General features: G+C 44.9%; 1 protein-coding gene across 1 annotated transcript in view; it reads left to right on the plus strand.

The window, feature by feature from the left end:
• The window catches only part of RNF19A (ring finger protein 19A, RBR E3 ubiquitin protein ligase), a 54,826-nt gene extending 43,130 nt beyond the window's left edge, over positions 1–11,696 (plus strand). The window contains exons 5-9 of the mRNA XM_038745379.1: positions 781–895; positions 1,161–1,322; positions 3,718–3,931; positions 7,733–7,876; positions 10,357–11,696. Coding sequence (XP_038601307.1) covers positions 781–895; positions 1,161–1,322; positions 3,718–3,931; positions 7,733–7,876; positions 10,357–11,023 — 1,302 coding nt within the window. The 3' untranslated portion in view covers positions 11,024–11,696. The remainder of the gene's footprint in view (positions 1–780; positions 896–1,160; positions 1,323–3,717; positions 3,932–7,732; positions 7,877–10,356) is intronic.
• The last annotated feature ends 267 nt before the right edge of the window (positions 11,697–11,963 follow it).

Genomic DNA, 11,963 nt, shown 5'->3' on the forward strand with positions numbered 1-11,963 from the left:
CCCTAGTATACACAATCCCTACCCTCAAGGAGCTTACAGTCTTCTAAGTCTCGTTCACTAGAGCTTTTCCCCGTGGTCAGAAAAGAATTAGGAAGTAGGGGGCAAATTTCCTATAAAATGAATTTATTGGAATTTGTACCGTAACAAATCGGAAAAGAAAGAAACCTACATAGCAAAAGTGTCTTTGAGCCTCGGATCTTCTTCCAGTATCCAATAATTAACCATATTAAAAATGAATTTGTCTGCTGCATTTTCCATTTTATTATTCCAACAGATTACACCTGGCCAGATCACTTTTCAACAGTGAACAGTTAGAAAGACTGATGTGAAAAATTTAATGCGATTCTAAGGGGCCAAAATAAGTTACTGCCTTTGTTACGTAGCTTTGTAGGGAACCCAAGATGCAGTTGTGTGTAATGCTAGAAATCATGCTGGATAAGCAGCCTTTGAATTTGCTAGGCCATGAATTCTGAACGAAATTAAAGTCAATTTCATTTATGTAGAATGCTCCCAGCTGCTTTGCCTAGCATCACTTTGGGAAATTCCATTATTTTTAAGGTGTCGCCTAAAGCGCATATATGGAAATTGGTGATTCTGGTCATGGGTCAGACATGTCTGGTCCATTGCACTGGCTCCCTTAAGGACTGAAATGCAGAAGAGGACAGACCAACACACATTCTAATATGGAATATAATGTGAGCCTGTGTAAACCTGTATATGTGCATTTTAGATACTGACATCTTCTTCCCCTTATCCCCTTCTTTTCTTTGTATTCTCAAGATTCACAACAGATATGAAGGCAAGGATATTTCAAAACATAAGCGGAACCTAGCTATAGCAGGTGGCGTAACTTTGTCCGTAATAGTATCTCCGGTTGTAGCTGCAGTAACTGTCGGTAAGGAAATAATGACAAACTTTCAGTGCTCCAAATTCTAGAATGCCCATGTATTAAAAAAAGTAAAGTTAATAAGACTTCCCCTTTGTTGAGCATGGTTGAGTACTGCAAAACTCTGTGGATCTGGGGAGGGAGCTGACGTCAGATGGGTGAATTTTAGTGGTATAGTTCATTTGTTATAGTGATTTCTACAGTGGTTTTGAAATATTTTGTAATCATATCTTATTGGTGCTCTTTTAAGTCTAATTCTTGTATTTTATTACAGGAATTGGTGTTCCCATCATGTTGGCTTACGTATACGGAGTTGTTCCCATCTCTCTCTGCCGAAGCGGAGGCTGTGGAGTGTCAGCTGGCAATGGAAAGGGAGTCAGGATCGAGTTTGATGATGAAAATGATATAAATGTTGGCGGAACCAATACGGCAGTAGGTGAGGAAGGCTTGCGACTGAAGCAAACAAATGTTTTTATCTGGAATGTTCTAGACGGCCTCATTTTTAACTCTTAAAATTGTGTTTAAGTGTTAAAAGCAAGGGCTGTTTTGCATTTTTGAAAATCTGTTTTTATCCTACTGGTCCAAAAAATGGCAGGGAGAGTCCAGAGTGAAGCAGTAGAACAACTTCACATTATAGGCTGCAGGTTTTCATCACTGAGCAAAGAGGAGAATCTGGTGAAGGCGCTTGGCATACAGGAAGCTTAATACAGAGCTCTGTACCCAATAAGCATTCAAATACTGTGATCGATCGGAAGGGTGTGGTGAAAATTCACCTTTTAACCAAATCCTGATCAGCCCTAAACGCTTTCCATGGTGAAAGTTACAGATCCTTCCCACCCAGAGCCAACCCAGTTCGTGGAGAACTGTGCGTTTATTCATTGTCGTATTTATTAAGCGCTTGGGAGAGTATACAGTATAACAAACAGATACATTCCCTGGCCACATCACGCTTACAGTCTAGAGATGCCACTGCTGGCATGAGTTTTCACACACGCTACTGCTCCCAAGGGACACCCCCCCCAAGATAGTCCGGCATACCTGTCCCTCCTCACAGTCTCACCCACACCGAGTTGCCGGCCCGGTCTAAAAAATAGCCCGGGTCGTGCCAGGAAGTGGGAAGGATGTGTGCAGAGCGAGGCCTCTGCTACCATTATCCAAGTGATGGAGAGACAGGGGCCCAATCCACTGTTGGGTAGGGACTGTCTCTATATGTTGCCAATTTGTACTTCCCAAGCGCTTAGTACAGTGCTGTGCACATAGTAAGCGCTCAATAAATACGATTGATGATGATGATGATCTTTGGCATCGGGTCTTCCTCTGGACCCGAACGCTGTAGGAGATTCTAAAACATAGGTGGAGGGCACATTTCCCACACAGCCCCTAGGACGGTTGTAGCTGGGGCGAAGTCACTGATGGTGACGTTTACCTCTGGGGCTCTGTGGGGGCCAACAGTTGGCAAACGTACCACACACACACCAGAATTGTCCATCATTATACCATCATGTTTGTCTCCAGGACCCATTGCTGCTTTCAGATGGTGTAATTCTCTTCAAGCCTCTGTTCCGAAACATCTGGTCCTATATGCCCCCTCATGTATATTAACTGGCACTTGTAATAATAATTATGGTATTTGTTAAGCGCTTACTGTGTGCTAAGCACTGTTCTGAGTGCCGGGGTAGATACAAGGTAATCAGGTTGTCCCACGCGGGGCTCACAGTCTTAATCCCCGTCTTACAGATGAGGTAACTGAGGCACAAAAAACTTAAGTTACTTGCCCAAGGTCACACAGTAGGTAAGAGGCAGAGCTGGGGTTAGAACCCACATCCTCTGACTCCCACGCCTCTAGTCTTGCCACTAGGCCATGCTGCTTCTCAAAAACTTATCAGAAACAGAGAAAAGTCTAAAGGAATACTATAACTGTTAATTCCGAAAGTAGGTATCCCCTTCAGAGAAGCTTGCTCCAATCACAGCAAGTAGTATTTTCCGTTTGTACTATTTTCATGTCAGTAATAGCGTGTGCTTTTCATATTGATATTAGCATCCATCTCATCAGATTATGTTTCCAAGAAGGTTCAAGAACTGAGTCCTACTCAGAAAGGTGCACCGAAAACTTTTACGTTAACAATAAACAACCTGGAAGCAAAAACGGGTTCAATAGCAGTAGCCTTTTCTGAGGACCGATGGTGGGCAGGGCACTCTATCACAGTCTCCCAAGTGCTTAGTACAGTCCTCTGCACTCAGTAAGCACTCAGTAAATACTAGTGAATGAATGAAAACATATTGGGTATGGGAATAGTCAATGAAAGTGCAAGGTCTGTACTCTTCCTTCAGGATGCTGTCAGTCTGATGGAGGGAGGGAAGCAGAAACAGATTGCAAATATCCAATAAGAAAGAAGAGAAGATAATGAAACGTAGGCAGTTAAAAAAAAAAAAGCGTCAAGGGGGGGCTAAAAGGAGGCTGGTAGGAGGCTTGACTAGAAGGTTGGGGATCAAACCGGCAACGTCTGGTAGGAGGTGGGCTTTTTGGGGAGCTCTGGAAGTGGGAAGGCCCAAGCGACAGTCCATAAGGGGAGAAGCAGCCGAACAGAGAAGATTGCAGTATGTTTGGGAGTGGGGGAGCAGTCTCTCCTGGCCTTATCTCTCTGTCATCTTGGCTTTACTGGCCTTGTACATCTCCTTCTCGTGGTGTTTTCTCTCCGGGAGAGAGTTGGGGGAGGGTTTGTGTGCAAAAGACTCGACAAGCGAAGGCTCCTCGTATTTTGTGGTGTTCTCTCGAAATTCCCCATGGCCAGATTAATCGACATTTCCGATTTTTGAAATCTTCTATTCAGATACGACTTCAGTAGCAGAAGCCCGGCACAACCCTAGCATTGGGGAGGGAAGCGTCGGTGGGTTGACCGGCAGTTTGAGTGCAAGTGGTAGCCACATGGATCGGATAGGAGCCATTCGTGACAATCTCAGCGAAACCGCCAGCACCATGGCCCTGGCCGGGGCTAGTATAACAGGAAGCTTGTCGGGAAGTGCAATGGTCAACTGTTTTAACAGGTGAGAAATGATTTTTACTTCACTCTAACGGGATACAAATTGATCGGCAAGGCGTGATATCTCACTGTTCAACAAGGGTCAAGGAAATGTCATCAACAGTGTTTAGCCGGGTTAGCTCAGAATCACTGGTGTGTGTACCTCAGTTACTAGAGCAGCTTTCCTTAGTACTTAGGACTTTAATTCCTCTCTTTAGCACTTGGGGATATTTATCGGCATATTCAGTTTATTCAGCTATGTCACCCTGACATTTTGTCTGTCTCCCCCACTAGATTGAGGCAGGGGAATGCAGGTCTTGCTTCTGTTGTAGTCTCCCAGGCAATCAGGCACTCCAAAAACACCACTGACCACCATTGAAAAGACTTAAATTATGCCTGTTCTAACAGTAACCATAGGTATTCTTAATCAAGCAGTGAAGCCTAGTAGATAGATCACAAACCTAGGTTTTAATCCCGGCTTCACCACTTGTCTGCTGTGTGCCTTTGGACAAGTTACTTAACTTCTATGCCTCAGTCACCTCATTTATGAAATAAAACTTTAAGCCCCATGTGGGACGTGTCCAACCTGATTAGCTTATATTTATCCCAGCTCTTAGTACAATGCCTCGCACATAGTAAGCACTTAACAAATGCTATTAAAAAAAGGTCAGTGGTGTTTGCCCCCACAGATCTTTGGAGTGGACTCTGTTTGCTCTTCCTGGGTCTGAAAACACCCACAGCGGTGACTTTTCCTGTGAGATTTTGAAGCCTGTTCCGTCAAAGTCTTCATCCTCTCTAAAAATTCTTGCCTCCTGTTCAACTCCACATTTAAAATGAAAAGTTGGCCCTAGGCCAGGTGATGAATAGAAACGTTTTTTCTATTTTCATCAACATCATTTCAAATTCTGTAAGTCAAAGGAAACAGATTCTACTTTGGCTACTGAATTTTTTTGTGGCATTTTGTTAAGCACTTACTACGTAATAATGATGGCATTTATTAAGCACTTACTATGTGCAAAGCACTGTTCTAAGCACTGGGAAGGTTACAAGGTGATCAGGTTGTCCGACGGGGGGCTCACAGTCTTAATCCCCATAACTGAGGCACAGAGAAGTTGTGACTTGCCCAAAGTCACACAGCTGACAATTAGCAGAACTGGGATTTGAACCCATGACTTCTGACTCCAAAGCCCGTGCTCTTTCCACTGAGCCACGCTGCTTCTGTATATGTCAAGCACGGTCTTAAGTGCTGGGGTAGGTACAAGATAAATCAGGTCAGATACAGTCTTTCTCCTGCACGGAGCTCACAATCAGAGTAGGAGGGAGAACTGGTTTTGAATCCCCATTTTGCAATTGAGAAAACTTAAGGGATTTGCCCAAGATCACACAGCAGGCAAATGGAGCCGGGACTAGAACCCAGGTTCGTCTGACTCATTCATTCATTCATTCAGTCGTATTTGTTGAGCGCTTACTGTGTGCAGAGCACTGTACTAAGTGCTTGGGAAGTACAAGTTGGCAACATATGAAGCAGTGTGGCTCAGTGGAAAGAGTATGGGCTTTGGAGTCAGAGGTCATGGGTTCAAATCCCTGCTCCACCAATTGTCAGCTGTGTGACTTTGGGAAAGTCACTTCACTTCTCTGGGCCCCAGTGACCTCATCTGTAAAATGGGGATTAAGACTGTGAGCCACCTGTGGGACAACCTGGTCGCCTTGTAACCTCCCCAGCACTTAGAACAGTGCTTTGCACATAGTAAGCACTTAATAAATGCTGCTATTATTATTATTATTATTATTATTATTATCATATAGAGATGATCCTGAAGAAATTTTATGTTAGTACTGTTTATCAACATTTTCAATTTGGTTAAAATCCTTAGTTGCCCAGAGTAAACCTGGTCCTTATTGGTTTGGATCTTATTCTAAATCCTTTATTCTAAAGGAATGTTCTGATAACTGAGGGTCAGCTCTACGATTGGAGTTAATGTCAAAAGGGAACCTACACCTCTGCTTAACGGCCAGTCTCAAGTCAGATATCTCCAAGGTTGAATAAATAGGCTCACAGGCCCATACTCTATCTGCTAAGATATGCTGCTTCCCAATGTTCCTGGTCCTTTTCTTCTCCTCTTATCAAGCTATACGATTGTGATTAATCAATCAGACAATAACATTTATTGAGCTTCTGCTGCGGGCAGAGTATTGTCCTGAGCACTTGAGAGGCATGATCTCTGCTCTCAAGGAGCTAATGGCCTAACTAGGGAGACAGTTTTCAGATATGAAGTTCAAGAAAAGGATAAGGTAAATGTGCCGGAGGGATAAATATTTAAATAGCGAAGGATGTATGTCATTGTGGACAGAAATGCCTTCTGGGGTGGAGGTAGTTGAGAGGGCATGACGGGGGCAAGAAGACAGATACATTGGGGAAAGGCTCTGGAGAGGGAGGGGGTTACAGGCAGAAAGGACTTGAGCAAGGGGAGACGACACTGAGAACAAGGCAGAGTTAGCTTGAGGGGAAGGATGAGAGCCGAGAGGAGATAAACAAAATGAAGAGATTTGATGGAGTGCCCTGAAAGACAGGAGTTTCAGCTTGGTGCAGAGAGGTAAGTACTGGAGGTGTTTATGGTATGCAGAGACAGGTGCCAAACTACATTGAAGAAAAATGTTTCAGGCAGCAGAGCAGTGTATGGGCTGGGTGGGGAGAAACCAGTGAATAAGCTGACTATCCTCTTCTGGCCTCCCTGCTCGGAAAAGTGGCTCCCTGAAAAGCTTTCTTACTGGGATATGGTGGGAATTAAAAGATTTTCCCGTAGATGAAGAAATTGAGATGACACGGATGGCGGTCTGGTTTGAATTGGAAGACCTAAATATGAGGCCCGATCCAGAACCATGTCTCACAGAAATGATTCATTCCGTAAGATATTTTTGTGAATTTTCACCTTAGGTTTCCGATCTTTAGGGCAGTGAAATTTGTAGTTTAAACTTTTAAATGGAAATGAAGTAGAGACTGACTTATCTCCTGGCTAATGGGCATTCAGAAGTAAAATTATCTGTTTTGAGAGTTTCTCTCTGGGTCACACCACTGCTTTAGCCAAATTAATACCACGCTTAAAACAACCAAGGCCAAAAATTGTCAGTTTGAGAAACTGCAAAGTGACTATCGAAAGTCACTGAGCCCATGACCTGTTAAGTCTGCTGCTCATTTTGCTTACTTGTAAAACCAGTCATGGAATGTCCTCTAACAAAGATCCCACCTACAACAGAGCATTATTCTATTTCTATTCATTTATTTATTCTATTTATTTATTTATTCTATTTATTTTATTTTGTTAGTCTATTTTATTTTGTTAGTATGTTTGGTTTTGTCTCCCCCTTTTAGACTGTGAGCCCACTGTTGGGAAGGGACTGTATATGTTGCCAATTTGTACTTCCCAAGTGCTTAGTACAGTGCTCTGCACACAGTAAGCAATAAATACGACTGATGATGATGATGATGATGATTTCTTCCAGTGGGTCAGGTCCTGTCAGGTACTTCCAAGTTGGCCACTTGAAGGCAAAGTGCCAGGAGCTAGGAATGAGATTCAAAAACTGTTTATTTTCTTAAGTGCAAGTTCCAAAAAGCCCTATTTCACATTCTAGGATTTTCCTGTTCTGAACTGATGAAATGGTGTAGTCTAAAAGAACACTGCTATTAAGCAAGAGAAGTGTTCTTGAAAATGTTTTAATTTTCTGAAGTGACTATCAAACCAGCACAAATTTTCAGACTATAATAGCGCCAGTTTTGTGCGGTGGGTGGTGTTTCTTATCGGATTTTCTTTCTTCTCCTTGTCCCAAGGTTGGAAGTACAAGCAGATGTACAGAAAGAACGCTACAGCCTGAGCGGTGAATCTGGCACTGTCAGTTTGGGAACAGTCAGTGATAATGCCAGCACCAAAGCAATGGCAGGATCCATTCTAAATTCCTACATCCCACTGGATAAGTAAGAACAAAATTATTTAAAATTGAGAACTACTTCTGCCTCTCCCAGTTCTTAGGCTGAATATTCCGTTTGGTAATTTGATCACTGAAGTCATTTCACCTAGAATTTGAAACTTAACCAAACAACACTCTCAGTACTCTACTTGGAAAGGAAATGAGTTAGGAGAATTGGAATTTTGGTACTTAAGCTAACAGTGAGATTATAGAATAACACGATACTCTCAGGCCTTTTATTTGGAGAGGAACCGAGTTAGGGGAATTCAAAGTTTCACAATAATAATAATGATGGTATTTGTTAAGCGCCTACTATGTTGCCAAGCACTGTTCTAAGCACTGGACTTAAAGTTAACAGTGATTATAGACTAGAGGCAGGAATTGTCCAGGGAAAAGGGAAGGGGCTTAAAGCCTCTCTGGAGATGTGCTTGACTTGTTAACTTTTTATAGAATCCTTTTCAGTTTACATATGAAAAAAGTTGTCAGCTGAATTAAATACATGGTAATGTAGCATTCACTGGTATTCAGTAATTATGGTATTGCGTATTTAAGTGCGTCATCATAATTACTGGTATTCAGTAATTATGGTATTGCGTATTTAAGTGTTAGGGTAGTTGCATGGTCATCAGACAGTCTGTACCGCATGGGGCCCACAACCTAGAAGATTGGGAAAATATTTATCTCATCCCAGTTTTACAAAGGAGGAAACTGAGGCACATGGAGTGGTTAAGTGACCTGTCCAAGCCAGCCAGTGGCAACTCTGCTTCTTGGCTGTGTTAATATAGGCTATCCTGGTAGGGTACAGTAAATCAATCAATCGTATTTATTGAGCGCTTACTGTGTGCAGAGCACTGTACTAAGCGCTTGGGAAGTACAAGTTGGCAACATATAGAGACAGTCCCTACCCAACAGTGGACTCACTAAAGAAATACAGTGTCTGGCACACAGTAAGTGCTTAACCAAATAACATTTTCAATGGTATTTGTTACCAGAAAGTTTCTTCCCATCAGCATCCATCCTAGTATTTCTCCCACTTTCCCCCACAAAAAAATCAGTGAATCAATGATATTTGAGTGCTTGCTGTGGGAACTAATAATAATGATATTTGCTAAGCACTTAAGTGCTAGGCACTGTTGGTAGATACAAGATTGTCTGGTTGGACACAGTCCCTGTCCCACATAGAGCTCACACTCTTAATCCCCACTTTACAGGTGAGGGAACTGAGGCCCAGAGAAGTTAAGCGACTTGCCACAGCAGACAAGTGGCAGAGCTTGGATTAGAACCCATGACCTTCCGACTCCCCAGGCCTGTGTTCTATCTACTAGGCCGTGCCACTTCCCCGCCCAACCCCTAAGGAGCAATAGCTGCCTCTGCTGAAAAAATCATCATCTGTGTTATTTATTGAGCACTTGACAGGCACATTCCCTGCCCACAACGAGTTTACAGTTTAGAGGGGAAGCCAGAGTTAGGCCATCTTTCTCCAGCTGCCCTGGCACTTGTGCCAATGCTACCCCTCTGCTGCTCGCTTCGTTCCTCATTGTTTGGGGCGGTCCCTGAGCCTAGAAATAGTGTGAAGAAAAAATAGTGTAAAGTGTAAATAGTGTTGCCAATTTGTACTTCCCAAGCGCTTAGTACAGTGCTCTGCACATAGTAAGCGCTCAATAAATACGATTGATTGATTGATTGATTGAAATAGTCACTGATGCTCAGAAACCAGGCCTTTTCACTCTCTCGAGCAGCTCGCAAACAAATGCTCACCGGCCAAGCTGAATGGCAGTCATATTTATTGGGCGCTTACTGTGTGCAGAGCATAAGCGCTGGAGAGAGTGCAATATTCAGACACATTCCCTTAACTTCTCTGTGCCTCAATTACCCCATCTGGAAAATGGGGATTAAGACTGTAAGCCTCCCGTGGGACAACCTGATCACCTTGTAACCTCCCCAGTGCTTAGAACAGTGTTTTCTTGTCAGCTGTGTGACTTTGGGCAAGTCACGTCACTTCTCTGGGCCTCAGTTCCCTCATCTGTTCCCTCTCCCCATTTTAGACTGTGAGCCCACTGTTGGGTAGGGACCGTGTCTATGTGTTGCCAATTTGTACTTCCCAAGCGCTTAGTACAGTGCTCTGCACATAGTAAGCGCTCAATAAATACGATTGATGATGATGATCTGTAAAATGGGGATTAAAACTGTGAGTCCCACGTGAGACAACCTGATCACCTTGTGTCCCCTCAGCGCTTAGAACAGTGCTTTGCACATGGTAAGCACTTAACAAATGCCATCATTATTATTATTATTCCCTGCCCACAAGGAGCTTACAGTCTGGGGGGGGAGGCGTGGGGGACAGACATTAATGTAAATAAATAAATTACCGGTAAGCTGTGGGTCTGGGAGCGGGGGGATGAATAAAGAGAGCAAGTCAGAGGGACGCAGAAGGAAGTTGAGAGAAGAGGAAAGGAGGGCTCTACTTGTCCGTGTTTCCGCTTCCAGGGAAGGCAACAGCATGGAGGTCCAAGTCGACATCGAGTCGAAGCCAGCCAAGTTCCGCCACCACAGCGGGAGCAGCAGCGTGGACGACGGCAGCGCGCCGCCTCGGGGAAACGCGGCGGCCGGGCCCGGCAGCGGCCTGCCGGACAGCAAATCCAGCGGGCCCAAGTGGTCCAAAGAAGCAGCCGCCGGGAAGAAATCCAAAGGGAAACTGAGGAAAAAGAGCAGCATGAAGATCAACGAGACCCGGGAAGACATGGACGCCCAGTTGCTAGAACAGCAAAGCACCAACTCCAGCGAATTCGACTCCCCCTCGCTGAGCGACAGCCTGCCGTCGGTGGCGGAGTCGCACTCGAGCCATTTTTCCGAGTTCAGCTGCTCGGACCTGGAGAGCATGAAGACTTCCTGCAGTCACGGGTCCAGCGACTACCACGCCCGTTTCGCCACGGTCAGCGTCCTCCCCGAGGTGGAAAACGACCGGCTGGAAAACTCCCCGCAGCCGAGTGGCGGGGACGGGCCGGCGCTGAGCCACGGGGCCGAGGAACACTCCGACCCCGGGGGCACTGGCGCCGTCCGCTCCTGCTTCGGGGACGTCCTGAAGGAAGCCAACAACAACCACCACCCCCAGCCGGATAGGGAACTGAACGCTGCCATCCACACGGAGATCTAGGCCGCGAGATGTGGACCGCTCAAAACGGCACACACACCCCACCCGTCTGGAGTCCAGTCGAACGGCCCGTGGCTACGGTAAGCTTCCAGAGGCCGGGAGAAGCGACTTCTTCGGAGGACGGGGCAATTCCATTTTCTACGGCAGAAAGGCAGGACATCGCAACGGGTGGCTCTTGGCCGCCAGACTTCTTGAAGTGAAATGAAGGCTTTAAAAGTGCATTACAACGGACAATAAACTGTAAAGTCAAAACTAACGGGGTTTTTTTTGTGCGCACGCGCGTGTGTGGGTGGGCGTGTGGGTGTCTGTGTGTATGTGCTAGCCACAAAACTTTGCTTGGAAGTACTTATTTGTGTATTCAGATGGAAATTTGGTTTAATTTATAACGGATATCTCTCTGTATATCTATCTAGTAGGTAGATATAGAGAGACATATATAAAATACCAATGAAGTCCTCCCGTCTTCTCGAGACAGACTTGAGGCCTAGGGTTAAGTGGGTGGTGGCAATTTATCGAAACCACTAAGGATCACTGATTCAGCAAAATGAATCACCTCTCCCACCCCCAACCCCCCCAGGAATCTCACAGGCTGTTCTGCACTAATTACGATAATAATGATGGCATTTGTTAAGCGCTTACTATGTGCCAAGCACTGTTCTAAGCGCTGGGGGGAATACGAGGTAATCAGGTTGTCCCACATGGGGCTCACAGTCTTAATCCCCGTTTTACAGATGAGGTAACTGAGGCACAGAGAAGTTAGGTGACTTTCCCAGAGTCACACAGCTGACGAGTGGCAGAGTCAGCATTAGAACCCATGACCTCTGACTCCCAAGCCCGAGCCCTTTCCGCTGAGCTACACTGCTTCTCTACGGTTAGGGTTATCCCACTCATAACTGGGTGGAAACCTGGGATGTTTTTCTTCCCGTAGAAACCATATGCAACA

This window comes from Tachyglossus aculeatus, chromosome 4, assembly GCF_015852505.1.
Source record: "Tachyglossus aculeatus isolate mTacAcu1 chromosome 4, mTacAcu1.pri, whole genome shotgun sequence".
Lineage (NCBI taxonomy): Eukaryota > Metazoa > Chordata > Mammalia > Monotremata > Tachyglossidae > Tachyglossus > Tachyglossus aculeatus.